At 46.5% G+C, this 23,737-nt stretch overlaps 1 protein-coding gene across 1 annotated transcript in view; it reads left to right on the top strand.

Moving 5' to 3' along the window:
* LOC147663350 (uncharacterized) overlaps positions 1-18,403 on the top strand; it is a 65,773-nt gene extending 47,370 nt beyond the window's left edge. The window contains exon 2 of the mRNA XM_086950504.1: positions 11,680-18,403. Within this exon, the coding sequence (XP_086806630.1) occupies positions 12,618-13,883 (1,266 nt within the window). The 5' untranslated portion in view covers positions 11,680-12,617 and the 3' untranslated portion in view covers positions 13,884-18,403. The remainder of the gene's footprint in view (positions 1-11,679) is intronic.
* The last annotated feature ends 5,334 nt before the right edge of the window (positions 18,404-23,737 follow it).

Raw genomic sequence — 23,737 nt, 5'->3', positions numbered from 1 at the left:
AAGGTGGCAAATCCAAAAGGGAAGTTTTGAGGAAGCGCTGGGAAGCCAGAACTCGAGCCAAGGAGGGAACAAATATGAAGGAGGTCCAGAACAGTAGTTTCCAGCAGCGAAGTCTCCCGTCTTCACTCGATCACTCGAACAGGAAAGGGGAGTGGTCCCATGCAGAAAGAGAAGCCAAGCAATCAATGTTGTAAGCTGACTGCCTACATGCAGGAATGGGTCAGCTGATCGCCACTAGGCAATCTGGGAAGGCATACAAGGTAAGGATTCTTCACAAGGCATTCTGGGATTAGTAGTTCTTTGATCTACCAGGGAAGAAAAGGGTGCAAGAGGCTCGATGGCTGATACTGTGAGCTCCAGTACCGAGTGGGAAGGGCGATCGCTGCTGCGCAGAGCTGGTCGCAGGCAAGTTGGACTCCTTACCGTGGGGGGCCAATGACCGCCACAGGCCGGGTCTCAGGTACGGGGCCCAGGTACGGGGCCTTCTCTTGCTGCGGGGTCTCTCAAGGCCGCTCGGGTCCGGCATTGCGGTCTCACCTTTGGGTCCCAGTTATTGCAACGGTGGCCCAGTATGTCTGCCTTCACTGGACGGGACAGCAGTGGGCGGCCCCCCAGGCTGTTGCAGTGGGCCGCCGGTGCCTCGACACCACAGCTTTAGGTCGTTTGGCACTTGGTGGGGGACGCCATCTTGACTCCGCTGCTGGATCATAGGGGTGGCCACTTACTCGGTGTGGGATGCCGCTCCGCCTCTCATTTCGGGGTGAGGAGAGGGGCTGAGGGGTATTGTCCAGGTGGGCATCTTGGCTAGCAAGTTTGCGGAGTGTTTCGGCATCGATGGGCGCAGATAGCGCAGGCAGAGCTCTAAGGAGGCACGTCCGCCATCTTAGTGTGCCAGGCCACGCCCCCCTTCAAAATGCCTCAAATTACTTTGTTTAGGTGCATCTGCCTAATGATTGCAGCACATTTGCTTCATATTAGACCACAATAATTATAATAAATGTATTGTAAACTTTCTTTAAGTCTTTCTTACGTTTACTATGGGCATGCATGAGTACGTAAGTGAGTAACAAAAGGGGAGGGTCCGTTTCCACAGTGCCCTTGGGGATAGATGGTCGTGTTTGAGGTTGCCGAAATCACCTGTTACTCCGGGAAGATTAGGAGTTCAGGTGAGGCACTGTGAGCTTGCAGGATTAGGCCAAGAGGTGCAGACATTGTAGAGAGACTCTGTCCCTAAACTCTGACATCCTGTCATCCTATCATCCTAACACACAGTTCTGCTTTACCAGCGCAATCTGTGCAACAGGTTCAACCATTATTACTGTGTGGTTATATGATTATATTATTCTACTCCTACCTAACACTACCTATCCTATTGAGAGCATAGTGGGATACTTGTCAGATACCTTGAGATAGCCTAAGCTCCCATACCTGACTGTCCTGTCAGGTATGGGACACTAACCCAACCTGTGTAGAATGGTTAGCATCCATCTTTTTGGCAACAGTCTTTCAGTGTGTGTTAAATTATAAGACAAAAACAATTCTGCTCCGTTTAGATATTTCCACGACACACGGTTTGATTTTAAAACCTGCAATTTCCACTCAATTGCATGATCGTTCTCAGTTGACGTTGCCCATGCTTTAAGAGACACTTGCCATTAAGTGTAACATAAAATGCATATGATACAATATTTTTCAGAGAATATCTGTGATTTGACAATGCAGTCATGCCATTGTCCACAACAGCCAATGCATTTTCCAAATTAATCCTGTCAAGTTGTCATAAGCGTTCAGCAGCGTCCTGCTGAGAAGTTTTCCACAGTTCATTGTAAGTGGCGTATATGAATCTACATGACCAAGGACCCAAGAAGAAATCTTGTAAATCCATGTCATCGGAAAGGAAATATTAGATGTTCCTTAACTGCAGATAATGTGGAATGCTGTAACCATTGCTGTGTTGAAGCAGCTGTGGGTTATCAAAAAGTAGAACAGCGGGGCTGGGCAATCAGGAACAGTTTAACTTAATTAAACAAGAATGTCCTGGAATTGCAGCCACATCTACAGCTTTTTCTTGAATTCACTTTGCATTCGGTACATGGCATGCTTTATTCTGTACGCCCGGTGCAATAAAGGGAAGCTTGTGCCCCTTTGGGCAGGAAATTCTGGTACAGTGGGTCATAAAAATTGTGTTTAGATAATTTATCCCACTCTTATAGAAGGGACCATAAATACCAACTGGATGTCACATTCTGAGGTGGTCCAGGTGTGTTGTGTGTGCTTCCTGCTATGCACTGTTTGGACTTTAGCTGATGAGTGCAACTGACCGGCTGCTCTGGCATCGTCCTTGGACGGAGTGCATGCTCTCAGCTGTGAATTTATTTGTGTTTGAGTGTGTGCATCGGACTTGTTTCTTTAGGTACTAGATCCTGGGACCACATGTGATTTTTCTGTTGCAATCTTCTTGGTGTGTTTGAGGCTTGTTCCATGTCTGGTGTTTCCATCACGGTAAGGGCTAGGGATGAACAGAGGTCAACTGTGTTGTGTTTCTTGATAAAGGGTCACTCTGCCCAATTATACTTCTTAATCAATAGGCCTTCCAGAATATTCCTTTGTTCGATTAAATCAGTTGAGGTGTGGATATCCAGTGTAACATAATTCACTGAATGGCCTATTTAATGCTTCACCATACCTTAAATTTTTTGTGTTTACAAGCGCTTCGTCAGCAGGGTGCCGACAGAAACTAGAGTGCTGCAAGGCGGCACCGGGATACAGCATAACACTTCCTGCAAAAACCAAGTAACCGATAGTACAAATTAGCAAAAAAATATTCACCAGGAGAAAGCAGAATATAATACTGATTTATTGACTCTCGCACATTAGACTGAGCTTAGTTGGGACAGACTTTTAATCACAGCTGCTGGTCCAGAATCACAAAACAATAATCACTTCAGATGAAGGAGCCATTTAATTAGATGAGGTGGAAAGGTGGAAACTGAAAGACAAATTATGCCAACGTAGCATTATATATAAAACACAACAAGTTGTGTGTGTGTGTGTGTGTGTGTGTTTGTCTGTCTGTCTCGTGTGTTTTTACAGAAAACATTTACGCGCCCCCCGGCTGCTGACATTGGACCCGGGTGTGGCTGGTTGATCTGTATAGGTCTGGGAAGGGGTGGGGTGTGTGAACTGCGGGCAGGAATGTGCAGCTGGGGCAGACAGACACCATCTAATGCAGAGGATTTTAAGCCCAGGCTGAAGGCCTGTCTGCATGGCTTGCACTCGCGCCACTGTCCATCCACAGACTCCCTGACCCTCCTTCAGTCTTTTCTGGCTGTTCAGATCAAGGCATTACTTGTCTTTCATGACAGCTTCGAAATCCTCGGCAAGTAAGATGTCCTGGAAGTCCTGCTGCTGGTGCTGCTGCTGTTTTTATGCAACTATCGATCATGGTGACTGCTCTTTGGAACAGCACGGGAGGGAGGCCAGATTGCAGAGCGACCGGTTCTCCAGAATCCACGATCCCGGGGGTCCAGAGATGTTGTAGTTCTGTGTTGGAGCAATAGGAGGCAGCCATCACCTTTGCGTTCCCCGCATCACCTGCACATGAGGAACGAGCACCATGATTGCTGGTTGCAGGACAACAATCTCCTTGCTGATTGGCCAAAATAGCTTCAGAGGTGGGGAGATTAACAAGGTTGGTTACAGGAGAGCTCTTGCCCATTTTCTTCAACAACCTTTATTGAAAACGGTAGCTTTCTAATTAGGCTTTTATGTCCAACTTGGAAGCGTTTTAGTGAAGAAAAAATCTTATGTCCTATTCCTCTGTTCCATAGTAACACTTTCAGCAGTAGGATGCATTTTGTAAAACTAACGTGTACACTAGGTGTAGACATCATAAGTGTACCATTTGCGAGTCAATGTAAGTAAGTACACGGATATTTTAAATTTAACAAAATCAATTATCGCATGCATCAGGTTCCTGGCAGCCACATGGGCTGGTCAGCTGTTGCAGGGGAGTTGGGGAGGCGGGCCAGTCGGAGCCCAGCTCAGCGGCTGATTACTATGGCTCGAAGAGTCTTTTGCCGCTGATGAAGACATGGGTGGGGCTAGAGGGGAAGCAGATGAAGCTTTGATGCTGCAAATAAAATGAAAGTGCGGCGCTTGGAAAATTGGCAGCACCATTGTCCCAGGTGGGCTCGTAGTTGTGCCTGCATTAGGAAAAACTCATTATAGAAAATAGAGCATGCACCATGTTACAACCAAGTAAAGGTGCTAGTAGCCAGGGGAGGATACAAATGGCAACATGCCCATACTAAGGATGACTAATAAGCCTCATAATGAATCAGACGCCAGCATTTATGAAGGACAAATACACAAGCTAATAAAAAATTAGGGCGGGAGATTGAGTGAAGCTTCTCTCCGAACCGTACAGAACTACCACAGATCTCCGCAGACAAGCGCCTGCACACTGGCTCAGGCTCGACCTAATAAAGGACTGTACCCGTTCCAGAGACTACTCTAGATGAAATGAAAAATACGTTTTCCTTCCCAGTCCCGCTTTCATAACAAAGGTTTTTGATTTGTTAACAAGCAGACCCAGTTCAGCCTTGAAAGTTGAATAAGAGCCAATCAAGCGCTCTAGGGCCAGGGGTGTCCTGGAAATCAAAACCGCATCATCTGCATAGAAGAGAGCAGTCAGCGATAAGCCACCTGCTGATGGAACATCTCTGCACTGTGCAGTCAAAACTTCATTACATTTATTGGTGTACAAGGAAAAAAGAACAAGGACAAGGACACACCCCTGTCGCACCCCCTTTTTAATTTTAAATATTTCCGAACATTCCCTCTGTTTACCAAAACTGACTACTGCCCCTGCCTCTCTATAGGTCTCCCTAATAAAAAGAATTATGGAGTTGTCCACGCCCATCGCCTCCAAAAGAACCCACAATTTTGAGTGGTTTACACAGCCGAAGGCCGCGGATAAGTCCGCATAAGCCATATAAAACTGGCCTTTTTTTGCACGAACATATTTTGCTCGTTCGTACCCATCCCCTTTCTAAAACCGTATTGTGTCTCAGCTAAAACATTATTAACATATGCCCACTCCTCTAGTCTATTTTGGAGCAATCTCTCCATTAGTTTGGCAGCGCTATCCAGCAGGGAGATTGGGCGGTAATTTACCGGATTCGAGGGATGCCCCTTCTTATATATGGGCATAATCACGGATTGTTTCCAAGCTACCGGGGTCCCACTTTGGAAACTGTATTAAAAACTTGGGTCAAGAGTGGAACCCAAACATTTTTATGTACAAAGAAAATATCCCCATCTGACCCTGCTGCCTTTAGGGCAGGCGATTGAGAGAGTGCAAGCTCAATTTCCTCTAATGAGAATTCTATCTCCAGATGGGCAGTCATCAAGTCCTAAGGTTTTTTTGTAGCGCTATTCATCTCTACAATAAAAATGCTCTGGGAGTGCGACACCCGGGTGGATTGATCTATATGAATATCAAGAGAGAGGCCGCCCTGATCCTGCTGAAAAGGGGCATTTACCACCCTCCAAAATGCCTTGCTATCTTTACTCCTCGAAGCCTCACACAAATTTACCCATGATTCATCCTGTAACTTCTTTTGGCTCACCGCCCTAGCTGTCTCATAGTCAGCTCGTAGCTTCCTTATCAAATCTTTGTTTCTGGGACTTGTTTTAAGAGCAGTGCGAAGATCTTTGGAGGCATTTGAGTAATTTGTCTCAAACCCCCTTATCGTCGATGGAGTGTTTCTTGTAGCTGGATGTAAAAGATTAGAACTTATAGATGTTAGAATTTTACTAAATGCTATTACTACTTGATGACTATCAGTGTTGGTGTCTTAGCAGGATTCAGTGTCAGGTAACAGCTCCTTTACATCCTTTGGGAGAAAGGAAATAGGGTTCATTTTCTCCCATTTAAGAGTAGATCCACTCTTCCTACTCCGAATCAGTTTTGGGGCAAATATAGAGCTTGACTTAGCAGAAAGAGGCCGAACAAAACAAAAAAAGCATGATCACTGAACTGTGTCAACGCGGCTATGGAGGACTTAATTCATCTCTTAAAATTAGTCTGAATAATTGTAAAATCAGATGTCAAGGTAACTCCAGTAAGTTGAAAAGTGGGGAGGGGTTGACCAGTCATGGGGTGATACAGGTTTATTACAACTAGGTCCCAAGTTAATGAAAAACAGTTTGAAATCTTTGCGTAGTTATGATGCATAAAATGGACTAGCAACAAATCATTAGTGTCAGTTACCCCACAAATACGTTGGTCTGAATTGGGGCTACAGTACACATGAAAATCCAGAGCTCAAATAAAAATAATTGAACATGATTGGTATGTTAACAGAGTTTCCAATATTCCTGCCAACTCATCTGTCACCTGTGTACAATTCTTAAAATTATCTTTATAAAAATGAATGCATAACAAATCAATTTTCCCAGAACCTTCAGCCACGATGACATGAAAATGGGGCGCGTTATTGATAAAGGTCAACTTACCTAGGGTGATCGTGTTTGCTGCAATTCTGAGTAAGCCTCCTTTAGATCTGCCTGCTGCTGATGGAACTGCTGGCGTAACAAAAGAGCTGTAGCCGTTTATAGATAGACTGCTCTGTCCAATTTTCCTGAAAGCAGATAATATCAGAATTCGTAAACACTTTATACCAATTTTGATTATCCTTTTTGTTTTCATAGCCCGCTATATTCCTAGAGAGAAACTTTATATCACTTAGGGACTCCTGCGACCAAATTGCTGTTGGTACTTGTGAGAAGGATGATGTAGGGTCAATTGGTAAGGATGTAATACTGCTTAGTGGATCTAAAATAACCAACTGAACCCTCTCCACGGGTACCAAACCAGAAACCATTTGAAAATCGTTATAAAGAACAGACTGAGGAGGCAAATAATTTAGTGGAAAGTTCAGTCATTCACATGCCTCCATATCGTCCAACAATGGGTACCTATTTGATAGAGCAAGGGCATCAAAAGCCACCTGGGCAGGCTTATGACCAGTTCTCACTAAAGAAAGGACCTGAGTGAGTACGGTGGAACTACATACTGGTGCAGACCTTTAAAAAACGCCAAACGAGACTGCATACATCTGAGACTGGAGTGAAGGGGCAACCGGTAAACTCCCTAATGGGTCTCTCACTAGCCATTCATTATCAAAGATTAAAATAAGCAGTCATTATCGGTTGTTTTTACATCAGACCCAATTCACTGCGTTCTTCTGGCCATTATCAAATGATTTTGGATGAGATGACCTTGATTAGAGTTTTGAGTCATCCAGTGTCGAGCCTTGGCTCGACACTGAAGATTTTCTAAGATTAGGACGTAATAAAGGCACGTTGACTAAAATTTGAACATAGTGACAAGCTGCAGGAGGGAAGTTCATGTATTGTTGATTTGGTCTGCTATTGGCCTGAGTAGACGGGAGATTTACCATAACCTGTGGTCTTGATAAGTTGTGTGATTGCCCCTTACGCATAGAATCTGATATGGTCACCTGCGGTGGGCAACACCTAGGGACCAAATCTACATGGTCTGGACCTATAGGATCCCTGCTGGGGGCCAACTGATTTTCAACACAAGGATGACCAATGGAAGTAGAGGGTGATTTAGCTAACTCACGACCAAGGATCATGTTTTCACAATTAAAACGCAAATTATGACTTTCACAATTATAGTTTTTTAAGAGTTTTACAGACATCAGAGGGGATGACCTTAAGTGCAATCTATAGAATCTAAACGGGCATAGATTGGTTGCAAAAGTTGTTTAAAGTTATCAAGAAGATCACACCAATATGACGGAAATGTAGTCTCTGAATGTTGCTGGCCATTCATACATGTGGAACTCGCTGGCATAGCGGCCTTTCTGATCTTGTTGGCTGGTCACATGGAGGGCAGTATCGCATAACCTCTTTTTCATTTACCATGTACAGAGGTAGCGTCAGTCGGTTTCCCACTAAATGTAGAGACAGGCTTGGAATGTTCGGGGGTTGGTACAGAGACTGCCGGAAATTCTGGAAGAGAAACCCCATATAGTTTCTTTACACCGCCTTTAGTTGGAGAAACAACTTGATTAGATGACTGCCCTATCCCTGACTCCAACGAAATTCTCTTTTCTGAAAGTATGATTTATCGATGTTGCCTTGGCCAGAAAGGTATCTAAAGAGGTAACAGTTACCGCCTCTGTTGCTCTCAGCTTTTTCTTGCCCAAGGTGGGCCTGTAATGGGGAGTGTAGAAGTTAGAGGGGGGGGCCCAGCCCAGCCTCCGACGGGCATGGAGGGTCCGCCCTTGGCCCGAGCGAGGCCCATGCATTGGTACCACACTGCTGCCTATAAGCATCTCCGGGTGCCGGAAGAGTGATGCTTTGTGCAGTGGAGCCTGGGGGCTGTAGTTCGTGCCCTGGCTCTGCTCCGATGCGGCCCCCACAGCGGGACCTAACTGCTGCCTTTAAGCGGCTCCGGGTTGCGGTAAGAGTGATGCATTGTGTGGTGGAGCCTTGAGGCTGTATTCACTGCCATGGCTCTGCTCCGATGCGTCCCCCACTGCTGGACCTCACTGCTGCCTTTAAGTGCCTCCGCACACAGGAAGAGTGACGCAGAGTGTGGTGGAGCCTCTGACCTGTAGTCAGTGTCCCTGCTCTGATGCATCCCCAGGGAATCTCTAATAGAATGCTCTACCTTGCACTCACTTCAATTGTCCAACTTAAGCATAATTGGAGACTTGAATCTTTTCTTCATCTTGATCTAGTCAACAAGAAAGACATCCAGGACTTTACTAATGACCTGGCCCCTTTCCAATTAGCTCAGTTAGTAAAACATTCAGCTATGAGGCCGGCCATCTTCTGGACCATTTTTTTTCCAACCTGGCCACCCTTCAAACTGCTCCCCCTGTTCCAGTGACCTGACCAAACCATTATATGGTGCCTATGACCATTGATACACCTAGCTTTGAAAACAACATTACCGGTAACCCCACAATGAGAAAGCAGTAGCATAAACTGGACCCTTTTGCCTTTTCAAGGTTTATCGAAAGGAGTGTGCCTCTATTAGACTCCAATAGAGAACGGGCGCAGACTTCCACCAAAGCATGGAAATATTCTCTATTGTGAACAACCTGATTAAACCCACCTCCACTCCTGGATTAGCAGAAACTTCTAACAGCCACTGCAGCAAGCTTGGTCAATTATCTTTATCTTTACTTTAACAGGGGTGCGAAAACAGTCAAACCTGTCTCTCTTGACACAGGGACCTACCACTCGCAATGGGCTCCCCTGGACCAATTGGCTCTACTTGACGCAGATTCTATTTCTACCTTAATGCATCAAGTGAAATCTGGATCTCTGGATGATCCATTTAAACCTGAATATATTTAAAAATTTCAAGAGAGCGTCACACCCATATTTCTAGAATTAGCCAAACTTGCTGAGCACTGAAGAAGTATCAATATCATAGAAACACGTCAAGGTTATCCGTCTTCTAAAAAAGCCTTCGCTAAATGCCACTCAGCCAGAAAACTATTAACTCATTTCTCTTCCGTCGTTTCTGTCCAAGGATGAAGAGAAACATGTAAACAATCTCCTAACCAAAATATTAGAACAATATAAAATGTTAGATTGTTCCCAAAATGGATTTAGAACATACAACACCGAAAGCGAAATTGCTCTTTTAACAGTTACTGAATCCCTTTGCAGTACTGCAGATGCTGGCAAATCCCAGGCTCTGATACTCATAGATTTAAGTGTGGCCTTTGTGACTGTCTCACATGCAATAATATTAACTCGCTTCACTGACCTGGGGGTACAGGGCAAAGGTCTGGCCTGGTTTACCTTCTTTTTAACGGAGTGGTCTTCTAAAGTTATACCCCCCTTTCGTCTCATCACAAAGAGGACTGGCTCCTGGCATCCCTCTGGGCTCGGAGCTCAGTCCTACCCTTTTTATTATTCACATCAGACCTCTGGTGGAGGTAGTGAAATATTTTGGAATATGGCCAAATAGATGCACGACAACTGTTTAAACTGAACTAAAAAAACAGAGATCCAAGGAGTACCCAGCCTAGCTGCCTGGATGCAATTTTACATGCCCTCCAGAACACTACGCTCCACCAATCTATACCTGGCCCACATCCCTCGTCACAGCAGAGCCAGAACGGGAGGTTTCTCCTTCCATGTCTTAGCTCCGACCCGATGGAATTCTATGCCTCCTAACCTTAGAAAGCTTTTCCGGAAACAGTGGAGGACACAGCTCTTCTCCATCTGGACTGACAATTTTGCCTCTCTGCCACTGTGTTTCTTAGGATTCTTTTATGTCCCTTGATGATATTGTCTGACACCTGGACCCTCACCTTCCCCTCAGGCCAGGCAGCCTTCAGGTGTTGTGCTTTCAAAGGCTCGGCTCCCCGCTTGTAAAGGGTCAAAGTGGTAACACCCTTGCAGCAAGTGCCTTTATCAGCCGCAGTATTAATATATAGTGCACACCAATTCCCAGCCCAGTAAAGGCCTGAAACAGACCCAAAATGGAGCATGTACCTGCATGTTATATACTTCCTAGAGCGTTACCTTTATTATATACTTCCTGGAGCGTTACCTTTATTATATACTCCTTTATTATATACTTGCTGGAGCGTTACCTTTGTTATATACTCCTTTATTATATACTTCCTGGAGTGTTACATTTATTATATACTCCCTGGAGCATTACCTTTATTATATACTTCTTGGAGTGTTACCTTTATTATATACTTGCTGGAGCGTTACCATTATTATTTTCTTCCTGGAGCGTTACCTTTAATATATACTTCCTAGAGCGTTACTTTTATTATATACTTCCTGGAGCGTTACATTTATTATGTACTTCCTGGAGCGTTACCTTTATTATATACTTCCTAGAGCGTGACCTTTATTATATAATTCCTGGAGCGTTATATTTATTATATACTTCATGAAGAGTTTGCTTTGTAATGTAGCCTTGAAAGTGTTACTGCTGTTATACAATTCCTAAAACTGAAGTGACAGCAACACATCCTGAACCATCTCTTCTTACACAATCCCTTCTTGTTTAACCCCTTCGCCGCGGGGTTAATTCCCCCACGGCGCTGGGGGAGGGAGGGTGCACGCAGCGCCACGGTGCTTGTGTCGAGCTCGGCTTGTCACGCTGCACGGTGGTGCTGTGCTCATTACGAGTTAAGCTCGTCATGGCCACACCCGTTTCCGTAGAACGCTAAGCACAGCAGGGGAATTATCCCCAAGTGTGAGCGCCGCGCGGGTCATGACAAGCTCAGCTCGTCAAGAGCACAGCGCAACCGTGCCTCATGACAAGCTGATGTCGTCATGAGCACGGGAGGGGTTAAATGAAATCTTAGCCATGTGCGTCTTCGTAAAGCTGTACCTCTAGCAAGTGGGCACTCCATGTGTGCTCTTTCTGTACTAAGTTACTGTGTAAACACCGAAAAATCACCTCCTTTTCTGAATTAAGTAAAATGTGACATGTTCTATAGAACATTTAGTTAAATATCTGTGTATGGTGAAATATCTCTTGGTAACTTTCGTTAATGGTAATGACCAGATGTCTTTTACAACTAGTTAAGTATTGCGTATTCACATGCTCTTACATTTCCATTTAGTGATTTTAAATCTCTTTACATCCAATAGGAAACCAGCCTTGAATGCATAAATGATCGTGAATAATGACAGTAATCGTGAAAATCTGAAAAAAGTGGTTAGAAAAAAAAAGCTCCAATATTTAGGAAAAGATCTGCATAGAGACTGAGGAACCTGAACATAAACTGATAGATGCTGGAAGAGGCAGTCAAGACCAATTCAGTGGATGTAAGAGTCTGAGCTGTGCACCTCCACGCAACAGGACTAAGAAATGACCTCTAGAAAATTAAGGCAACAACACTAACAAACCACTTCCTGTATAAACAGGCCTCCACAACCAGCTTTGATCATGTGTTCGGTATGAGGTAGACACAACATTTCTCTGCTTCCTGTAATGATGGCAGACCACCATTCAGCGTGCTAGGTGTATTGTAAACTGTTTCTGGCCAAACCACAGGAACAAGAGAAAAGCACAAGGGAGAGGAGCCAGACAACTGAAGGGTACAGGAAAGAGAGGGTCTCTGATCTACAAAAGACTGTCCCAATTTGCTTCGACCCGAAGAAGACTGATCTTCACTCATGAACATGCGAAACCATTCCACAATATAAAAACATAACCACCTACAAAGAAGCTTTACTTGCCACAATTATAATATATGTAGTTGGTGAGTCTTGTATTTCATTGTGAAATCTGATATTAACCATCCAAAATACCACAGACATACAGGGAATATGAGAATAACACAAGTGTTTTATCAACCATGTTAGCTCCTCGGGAAACGCAGTCATGGGATGCAGACAAATATAAACACGACCCAGAGACACTAACCAAGAAAGAAAAATCATACACAAGCAGCAAGTGCTTTAGTTTGTGATCACTACTAAAGAGCCATCAGCAAACACACGCAGGAAAAGCAACGTGCAATTGCAATGAATGTGTGAAGAACTTTAGCCAGTTAGCACTCCTAAAAGATCATCAGCGAATACACATGGGGGAAAAACCGTACCATTGCACTGAGTGTGTGAAAAACTTCCGTCAGTTATCACAACTCCAAGTTCATCAGCGAACACACACAGGGGAAAAACCGTACCATTGCAGTGAATGTGGGAAGGCATTCAGTCAGTTATCAATTCTTCAAAGACATCAGCGAACACACACAGGAGAAAAACCATACCATTGCAGTGAGTGTGTGAAGAGCTTCAGTCAGTTATCACAACTCCAAGTTCATCAGCGAAAACACACAGGGGAAAAACCATACCATTGCAATGAATGTGTGAAGAGCTTCAGTCAGTTATCACACCTGAAAAAACATCAGCAAACACACACTGGGCAAAAACCGCACCATTGCACTGAATGTGTGAAGAGCTTCAGTTATTTATCACAACTACAAGTTCATCAGCGAACACACACTGGGAAAGAAAAACCATACCATTGCAATGGTCACTTATCAATTCTTCAAAGACATCAGCAAACACACACAGGAGAAAAACCATACCATTGTAGTGAATGTGTGAAGAGCTACAGTCAGTTATCACACCTGAAAAGACATCAGCAAACACACACTGGGGAAAAATCGTACCATTGCACTGAATGTGTGAAGAGCTTCAGTTATTTATCACAACTCCAAGTTCATCAGCGAACACACACTGGGGAAGAAAAACCATACCATTGCAATGAATGTGTGAAGAGCTTTAACCTGTTATCAAATCTCCAAAGACATCAGCGAATACACACTGGGGAAAAACCATACCATTGCAGTGAATGTGTGAAGAGCTTCAGTCGGTTATCACACCTCCAAAGACATCAGCGAACACATACTGGGGAAAAACCATACCATTGCAATGAATGTCTGAAGAGATTCAGTCAGTTATCAATTCTTCAAGTTCATCAGCGAACACACACAGGGGAAAAACCATACCATTGCTCTGAATGTGTGAAGAGCTTCTGTCGGTTATCACACCTACAAAGACATCAGCGAACACATACTGGGGAAAAACCGTACCCTTGCAGTGAATGTGGAAGTAGTTTTAGTGATTCCTCAAATCTCAGGATTCATCAGCGAACACACACAGGAGAAAAGCCATTACAGTGCTGTGAATGTGTGAAGAGCTTCAGTGGGTCATCAGACCTACGAAAACATATTCAAACACACACTGGGGAAAAACCATACCATTGCAATGAATGTGTAAAGAGATTTAGTATGTTATCAAATCTTCGAAGACATCAACGAACACACACAGGAGAAAAACCATAGCATTGCAGTGAATGTGTGAAGAGCTTCTTTCGGTTATTGGCCTACAAAAACATAAATGAACACACACTAGGGAAAAGCCATTCCAATGCAGTGAATGTGTAAAGAGCTGTAGTGGGTCATCAGACCTACAAAAATCAATCAGTCAATCAGTAAACCAATCAATCAATCATTTGTTAAGCGCCCTTCATACCCAAGAGGGTCTCAAGACGCTGGGGGGAGGTGGGGGCCGCTACTGATCGAACAGCCAGGTCTTTAGTATCCTCCTGAAGGTCAGCAGGTCTTGGGTCTGTTGTAGGCTCAGTGGGAGTGTGTTCCATGTCTTGGTGGCGAGATGGAAGAAGGATCTCCTGCCGGTGGTTGTTCTTCTGATGTGCGGGACGGTGGCGAGTGAGAGGTCGGCAGAGCGTAGCTGGCAGTTGGGTGTGTAGGAGGAGAGCCGTCTGTTTAGGTAGGCTGGGCCGGTCTTGTGGAGTGCTTTGTGTGCATGGACGGGAGGCCAGTGCAGGTTTCTCAGATGGGGGGTGATGCGGCTGTGTCGTGGTATATCGAGGCTCAGTCGTGCCGAGGCGTTTTGGATGCGTTGTAGTCGATTGATGAGCTTGGTCGGGGCTCCTGCGTAGAGGGCGTTTCCGTAGTCGAGTCTGCTGCTGACGAGGGCCTTGGTAACTGTCTTTCTTGTATCTGTCGCGATCCATCTGTAGATCTTGCGGAGCATACGGAGGGTGTTGAAGCAGAAGGAAGAGACGGCGTTGACTTGCTTGGTCATTAAGAGCGTTGAGTCGAGGATGTGCGTAGTCGATGAGGGTCGGGGCGGCCCCAGTGCCATTTGCCACTAGGAGTCGTGCCAGGCTGACGGGTTGGAGCCGAGGCTTGTCCGAGTTCAGCTTCAGACGACTGATCTTCATCCAGTCGGCGACGGCCTTCATTCCTTCTTGGAGGTTGTCTTTGGTGGTGATGGGGTCCTTGGTGAGGGAGAGGATCAGTTGAGTGTCATCGGAGATTATGTTGAGGTTGTGCTGTCGGGCGACGTGTGCGAGCGGGGTCATGTAAATGTTGAACAGTGTCGGGCTGAGGGAGGATCCTTGGGGTACGCCGCAGATGATCTCGGAGACTTCGGAATGGAACGAGGGGAGGCGGACGCTCTGGGTTCTGCCAGAGAGGAAGCAGGTGGTCCATTCCAGAGCCTTGTCTTGGATCCCTGCGGTGTGGAGGCGTGCGCGTAGTGTGCAGTGGCAGACGGTGTCGAAGGCGGCGGAGAGGTCTCCCCATTGCAGTTTCCCCATTGTCTAGCAGGGTCCTGATGTCGTCGGTGGCGGCGATGAGGGCGGTCTCGGTGCTGTGGTTGCTGTGGAACCCTGACTGGGAAGTGTCCAGGATTCTGTTCTCTTCAAGGTATCGGGTTAGCTGTCGATTAACGATTTTCTCGATTACCTTGGCCGGTAAGGGGAGTAGAGAGATGGGTCGGAAGTTCTTGAGGTCTCTTGGTTCTTCCTTGGGTTTTTTGAGTAGGGCGTTGATCTCGGCGTGTTTCCAGCTCTCTGGGATGGTCACGGTCTCAAGGGAGAGATTGATGATGTTGCGTAGGTGGGGTGCGATGGAGCTGCTTGCTTTGTTGAAGACGTGGTGCGGGAATGGGTCTGACGGAGAGCCGGAGTGGATTGTGCTCATGGTCTTGATGGTGTCATCGACGCTCACGCTGGTCCAGGCTAGCAAGGGGACGTGGTCCATGGTGTGCAGAGGGTCTGTTGTGTTGCTGTTTGTTGGGGCTGTCTCGGTGTTGAAGCTGTCGTGGATGTCTGCTATCTTGCGGTGGAAGAAGGTGCAGAGGGAGTCGCACAGGGCTTGTTACGGCGGGATATTGTTGGTGTTGGAGCTAGCGTTCGAGAGTTCCTTCACGATGTTGAAGAGCTCCTTGCTGTCGTGTGCATTGTTGTCAAGGTCGTCTTTGAAGGAGGTCTTCTTGGCAGCCCTGATGAGGTGGTGGTGGTTGCGGACGGCGTCCTTGTGTGCTGCGTGGCTGTCCAGAGTTTGTTCACTGTGCCATTTCTTCTCTAGTTTCTGGCAGGCTTGCTTGGAATCTAGGAGTTCTGGGGTGAACCAGCTGGCCCTCTTGCTGGTGTCTCTGTGGGGGGGCTTCTTAAGCTGAGCAAGGTTGTTGGCACAGTACTCAATCCAGCGTCTGATGTTGTGGGCAGCGACGTCGGTGTTGGAGGGTTCGGTGGGTGGGCTGAGAGCGAGGTTTTCATGTATTCTGTGATTTTGCTCCAGCAGCGGCGGGGGATCTGTTGGGTGCGGTGGTGTGTGGTGGGTTTCTGGAAGGTGATGTGGATGCAGCGGTGGTCGGTCCAGAGGCAGTGGTGTGGCTGACGGAGACGTGCGGGCTTGAGGAGAAGACGGGGTCGAGCGTGTGGCCGGCGGAGTGGGTGGGCGTTGTGACGAGTTGTCTCAGTCCGAGGTTGGCGAGGTTATCGATCAGGGTTGTGGAGTTGTTGTTGTTGTTCTCAAGGTGAAATTTCAGGTCTCTGAGGAGGATGTAGTCAGTGGAGGTCAGGGCGTGTGTGCTGATGAAGTCGGCGATGGAGTCGCTGAACTGGGGGCGGGGTCCAGGGGGTCGGTAGACGAGGGTGCCTTTGAGGGTGGAGTTGGGGTCTGTGTGGCTCTGGAAATGCATGTGTTCGGCGGTGCTGAGCGCGTCATCTGTGCTAGTCGAGACCCTGATGCTGTTCTTGTGGACGATACCGATTCCTCCTCCGACTCCGTTGGTGCGGTCTCTGCGGGTGATCTTGTAGCCGTCTGGGATGGCTATGGCGTTGTCGGGTGCGGAGGAGTTGTTCAACCAGGTCTCCGTCAGGAAGGCGACGTCTGGGGAGGTAGTGTTGAGTAGGTCCAAGAGCTCGAAAGCGTGTTTACGTGCAGAGCTGGTGTTCAGTAGTATGCATCGGAGGTGATCGAGGTCTTTCTTGGTGGGTGGTTCGTCGGCTTTATGGCAGGTGTGCGTTTCGGGGCGACCTTAAAGCAGTTGTGGGTACGTCCAGGGTTGAGAGCGTGCAGAGTGCGGGCGTCGTAGTGGCGGCGGTCGTTGTGGTGGGTACGGGGGCCAGGGGTTCTGGCGCTGGGCGCAGTCCAGATGCGGGCGGGCACAGACGGGCTTGTCATGCACCAGCGGCGCTACCGCGCTGAGGCCGGCATGAGTAGGGAGGTGGGAGTGAGGAGCAGCTGGGAGTCGGGAGGCAAGGCCAGCAAATGGGCAGTCAGGTGGGCGGAGCCGCAGGGGACGCAGCGACGGGCGGTGAGGGGCCACGAAGGAAACAGAAGGCAAAAGTGCACAGCAAGTGAGGGGGAAACGAGTGGCACAGAGGGCAGAAAGGTCACAGAAAGGGCAAAAAGGTCACAAGAATACAGGGGGAAACGAGTGGCACAGAAGGCATAAAGGTCACAAGAAGGGCAAAAAGGTCACAGAAAACGGGGGAAACGAGTGGCACAGAGGGCAAAAGGTCACAAGAAAGGGCAGAAGGTCACAACAAATGGGGGGAAACGAGTGGCACAGAAGGCAGAAAGGTCACAGAAATGCAGGGGCAGCTAAGCAACAGAAGGCAAAAACGGGCGGAGAGACATGGGGGCCGCGAGGGGAGCAGAAGGAAAAACCGCGCCGAGAGACACGGGGGCATACAGGGAGAGAACAGGCACAGGCGGTGCTGTGCGGAGGGGGAGCGATCTACCTGGAAGGATCAAGGGTCGCTCTCCTCACCGTGCAGCGGCCGGCCTATATGGGGAGGTGGGAGGGAGGAGCAGCTTGGAGGTGGGGGCAGAGAATGGGCAGTTAGGGTGGCGGGGCCGCAGGGGACCCAGCGGCGAGGTTCACCAAAGGAAACAGAAGGCAAAAAGGCACAACAATTGACGGCGAAACGAGTGACACAGAGGCAGAAAGGTCCCAGGAAAGGGCAGATGAGGTCACAAAAAACGTAGGGAAACGAGTGGCACAGAGGCAGCAAGGTCACAAGAAAGGGCAGAAAAGGTCACAAAAACCAGGGGGAAATGAGTGGCACAGGGGCAGAGAGGTCACTAGAAAGGGTAGAAAGAGGTCACATAAAAAACAGGGGGAAACGAGTGGCACAGAGGCAGAAAAGTCCCAAGAAAGGGCAGAAAAGGTAACATAAAACGGGGGGAAATGAGTGGCACAGAGGCTGAAAGGTCACAAGAAATGGCAGAAAAGGTTACAAAAACGGGGGGAAACGAGTGGCACAGAGGCAGAAAAGTCCCAAGAAAAGGCAGAAAAGGTCCCAAAAAACGGGGGAAACGAGTGGCACAGAAGGCAGAAAGGTCACAGAAATGCAGGGGCAACTAAGCAACAGAAGGCAGAAACGGGCAGAGAGACATGGGGGCCGCGAGGGGAGCAGAAGGAAAAACCGTGCCGAGAGACACGGGGGCATCCAGGGAGAGAACAGGCACAGGCGGTGCTGTGCGGAGGGGGAGCGATCTACCTGAAAGGATCAAGGGTCGCTCTCCTCACCGCGCAGCGGCCGGCCTATATGGGGAGGTGGGAGGGAGGAGCAGCTTGGAGGCAGGAGGTGGGGGCAGAGAATGGGCAGTTAGGGTGGCGGGGCCGCAGGGGACCCAGCGGCGAGGGGCAACAAAGGAAACAGAAGGCAAAAAGGCACAACAATTGACAGCGAAACGAGTGACACAGAGGCAGAAAGGTCCCAGGAAAGGGCAGATGAGGTCACAAAAAACGTAGGGAAACGAGTGGCACAGAGGCAGCAAGGTCACAAGAAAGGGCAGAAAAGGTCACAAAAACCAGGGGGAAATGAGTGGCACAGAGGCAGAGAGGTCACAAGAAAGGGTAGAAAGAGGTCACATAAAAAACAGGGGGAAACGAGTGGCACAGAGGCAGAAAAGTCCCAAGAAAGGGCAGAAAAGGTCACATAAAAAGGGGGGAAATGAGTGGCACAGAGGCTGAAAGGTCACAAGAAAAGGCAGAAAAGGTCACAAAAAACGGGGGAAACGAGTGGCACAGAAGGCAGAAAGGTCACAGAAATGCAGGGGCAACTAAGCAACAGAAGGCAGAAACGGGCAGAGAGACACGGCGGCCGCAAGGGGAGCAGAAAGAAAAAACAGACAGAGAGACACTGGGGCAGTGAGGGGAGAAGAAGGTAAACCGGGCAGAGAGACATGGGGGCAGCGAGGGAGAGAACGGGCACAGGCGGTGCTGTGCGGAGGGGGAGCGACCTACCTGGACATATTCAAACACACACTGGGGAAAAACCATACCATTGCAATGAATGTGGAAGTAGTTTTAGTGATTCCTCAAATCTCAGGAGTCAACCATCTGATTGCAATGAATGTGGAAATAGTTTTAGTCTTTCCTCAAAATTAAGGAATCATCAGCGAACACACACAGGGGAAAAACATTCAAGTGCAGTGAGTGTGTTAAGTGCTTTAGTCAATTATCAGAAATACAAAGACAACAACGAACACACACAGGTGATAAACGACTACCACTGCAGTGAATGTGAAAGTAGTTTTACTCGTTACTCAGCATTAAGGAACCATCAGCATACACACAAAGGTGATAAACCACTACCACTGCAGTGAATGAGGAAGTAGTTTTAGTGCCCCTTCAACATTAAGAAATCTCCAGCGAACCCACTTAGGGGAAATGCCATTCAAGTGCACCACACAAACACAAACAGGAGAGAAACCATACCATTGTAGTGGATTTGGAAGTGTTGTCGGAAGAATTTATAGCTAACTACAGAGATTAGTGGTAAAATCTATAAACACAGCACAAATGAATAAGTTTAACAAGCACAGACTGGAGAATATTTCTAGCTGATTTTGATGTTTGGTAATTTTGTGCAATAACTCGTTCAATGACAGCTGCTAGACAACAACGTCCAAAGGCACAAGAAGTCAAAGTAGGAAATTATGACCAGTAACTGAGAGTTAATGCTTGCAGCGCACAACATTTACCTCCGAAGCACTGACTTGGGAGACATGATGCTCAATTCACTCATCACATGCATCTGTTAATGCACCCACCATAGTAGCACTTCCCCAGAGGTGTCCAATATCAAGCTGGGACCCTTGGGAAATTTGCTGGCTCACCACTGAATGTAAATGATTCACGGCCAGATTAATTTGATATGAATATATTTTAGACCTTTCTTATTTACAGAGAATCAACCAACCAACTCCTAACTGGTGAAAGGACAGAATCTGTGCATGATGGTGAAAGTATTGATCAGAGAGAGAGCTGACGAAAAGTTTAGTTCTTAATACGTTTCTGAAAGATTGACAGATAAGTAAAGAATCTTGAGCAGTAAAGAATTCCAGCACTTACAGTCCAGATCTATCAACTCCCTACTTTACATTTGTTGAACCTTGTCACTGGAAAAACAATCTGGATTTGGAAGTAAAGGAACACAAAAGATACTGATTTTTGATACAAATGATATTCAGGTTTGTTTTTACAAGTAAAAATAAACTCTTGTTTCATAAACTGCCGGTGAATGAATGGGCATAAAAAGTATGTGCTGCCTCGTGAGCAAGCAGTGAAACTTTGTGATGCAGTTGGGACGTCCTCCGACCACAAATAAGATGGATCGTAACATTCTGAATCATCTATAAGGTGCTCTTGTGTTGCTGTAGCTGTCAAATAAACAGTGTTCTCATAGCCCAACCTTGCCTAGAGGAAGGAGTTCACCGATATAATATGCACATCAGAAGAGAGGATACATCTCCAGTAGCCAAAGGTAGTAGAAACTAATGCTTTCCACCAAGTTCATTTTAACAAATTGTTGAGTCTAGGATGTTCTTTCTGCTGTCGACCATCATCATCATCACTACACCACCACACAGCCAGTCAGTAACAGGAACGAGACTGCTCTTCAGCACACCCATCCTTATACATTACACACTACAGGGGTTTACCCCAGGGCCAAACTCACTTTACTTTCACGTTAACAGCAACAAGTTCTAAACCGAACAAGTGGTTTGCATGGCCATTAGTGGCATAAGAAATTTGAAACCCGAAACTTTATTAATCTGTATTAACAATACATAACCAAACATCCAAACACCACCCATGTATAGACATCCAAGAGCCTTTAAAAACCACACTACAGACGTATGTACCCGGATCAAACTCAATTTACTGTAACAGTAACATGAACAAAATTATGATACAGCAAGAACAATCATGAGGATATGAAATTTACACAATGATGACTAGATTTTACATATTAATACGAAATGTATGTTTTTAGATATGTAATAAAACATCACATTTTTTTGAATTCATGGTATTTGACTACTGATTGTATAGGAGATCTTAAATGTGATTTATTCCCTAAACTATAAAGATAATTTGTGAATCTCGGGAGACTGTGTTATAGTCAACTTTGATGACCCAGATACAGCTGAGCACATTTGCTCCTGGGGTACGCCTGCAACGAAAGATGGGATTGATGCAAAAAGACTCTCCTACTTCTACCCCCCAACACCCCGCTACAATGAGGGTCCAGAATGGAACTGGACCCAAGTAGGAAGCTGGAACACGAGTAGGGACTGGGTTAACTCGTCAGGGTACGGTAGTAGAGATCCCGGCCCTACTGTAGGCTGGAGAGGGATACCAGTCGCAAACAGATTTAACTGTTTAGAAATGGTCGATTGACTACCATTGCGTACTGGTCAGGGAACTAGGGGTCAAATGCTTTTAGGGCTTAAACCCCTACAACCCCCTCAACCACCATCAAGTTACTTGAGATCCTCCTCCATAAAAATAAGCCCTGACGTACGGTACTAGAGTCCCCAATCTCTATCACCGAATCAAAAAAGCCACCTTGTATTGTGGGGAAGGTAGCTCCCGCAAAGAATGCAGAAGTAGGCTCACCCCAAGTGAACTCTGTAACTGCTGATGTATCCTCCAAAATACATCCTACTGTCCCGGAGTTAGATTTAAATGCATTTTCTGGTCCACTAGTCCCCATTTCCTCTTCTGAAAATAGCGACCCGACAATCCTTACTTGGCCCCTTTCCGTTTTATTCTGGAACGTTGCGGGGCTCCGTTCCAAGTTAAAACACAAACCATGGCTAGACACAGTTAGAGTACACCAAATAATATGCCTGCAGGAAACCTGGGCCATTGACCCACTGCATATTGTAGGCTATAAAACATACCATGTTCCAGCTAGCTCCAAAACTCTTGGCAGACCTAAGGGAGGTCTTGCAGTATATATTGCAAACAACTTACCTTCTATGGACATCATTGTTCTCCAGTCTGGCGAAAATTTTCAAATCCTAAAGGTCACTTTCAATAAATGTATGGTGTATTTTTTGTTTAACTTTTACAACAATCTCCAGTTAACTGAATGTGTAAAAGTTTTATCCGAAATTACTTCTTTCTTAATTGATCAGCGGAACAAACATATTTCTATTATTTCCTATGTGATTTGGGGGGGGGGATTTTAATGCTTCATTATGTAGCAACTATAAGAAAGGTATCTGTGGTCTCCAAGGTAAAAATGGATGCTGCCTGACTCATTTCTCACATACCAAGCTAGGTAACTGCCTGAATGAGTGTCTATTTTCACTAGAGCTGGAATATGCGAATAACATTGTAGACCCACCTGCTGATTTCTTGCCTACATTTCATGGTAGGGGTCTATCAAGTGGTATCGACTATATTCTATGCTCTCAGACAATAAAGGGACAACTGCTAACTTTTAAGACAGGCTCAGATATCAGCAGCGACCACTTTCCTAATAGTGTTAGCCTATTAATTAAAAAGGCTTCACCCTATCAAATTAGGACTAGTTTACTGAATCAACATATGCTGTCCATGGATAAAGTAAATGGCTTCTCTGTGAAATGGTCTAAAATCGACCCAGCAGCCATTACCAGTAAAGTGGTTTCCAGAGCCCTCCCCTGGATGAACAACTGTTTAGCACTAGACTCCTCTCCTCAGATGATCATAGCTAGCTTCTTAGAAATTAGTAGAACCATACGGGCTGAACTGACGCGTACCCAAAAATCTAGAAAACTGAACGCCATGGGCTGGTTCGATTCAACCTGTTGTAAAGCCCTAACGGACTTAAAAAGAGCACTTCATAAGCAAGTAAGAGATCGCGTCGAAATCACTAAACTTAGAAAGGCCTATAAAATAGCACAGCGTAATCGTAGAGCCGAAATAAAGAAGAATTTGTGGGCACAATTACATGAGAGCTGCCAACGTAACGACAGCTCTCTGTTCTGGCGCACGATAAAATCTCCTTTCCTGGTAGACGCCTCATCCGTTCAGCATCTCGATGTGGCAGTGACAGCTGACGAGTGGGTGGCTCAATTTTCTAAAATATTTGGTGGTCCCCCTGAGGTCATTACCAACGAGGGTCACGTGGCAGGTGACCGTCCTGGGGACCCGATTCTTCCCATTGATCTTCTCTTTGATCACAAGGAGGTCATCAATGCGTTGACATCTTCCAAAACTGGCAAGGCCCCCGGTCCAGATGGGGTTCCACTAGATATCTTTCTACATACTGTGGAACTTTGGTCACCCCTTGTCACCCAGGTTATGGCAGCAGTCGCAAAAATAGGCCTAATAGATTCATGGTCCACCTCCATCTTGCTCCCAATTTTTAAGAAGGGCGAACGCAACAATCCAGCATGCTACAGACCCATTTCCCTCCTGGACTCCTTGGGGAAAGTCGCTGGTCGGCTGATCCTGGAACGCCTCCAGGACTGGGCGTCTACAAATAACATCTTGACAGACCTCCAGTATGGGTTCCAGGAGGGTCTTGGTACTGTCGAGCAGGCATTGAACCTCGCCCTTCTGATTGGTAAATATGTGGGGGCTAAAG

This window comes from Lissotriton vulgaris, unplaced genomic scaffold, assembly GCF_964263255.1.
Source record: "Lissotriton vulgaris unplaced genomic scaffold, aLisVul1.2 SCAFFOLD_300, whole genome shotgun sequence".
NCBI classification, from domain to species: domain Eukaryota; kingdom Metazoa; phylum Chordata; class Amphibia; order Caudata; family Salamandridae; genus Lissotriton; species Lissotriton vulgaris.
This window is presented reverse-complemented; position numbering and strand designations above follow the sequence as displayed.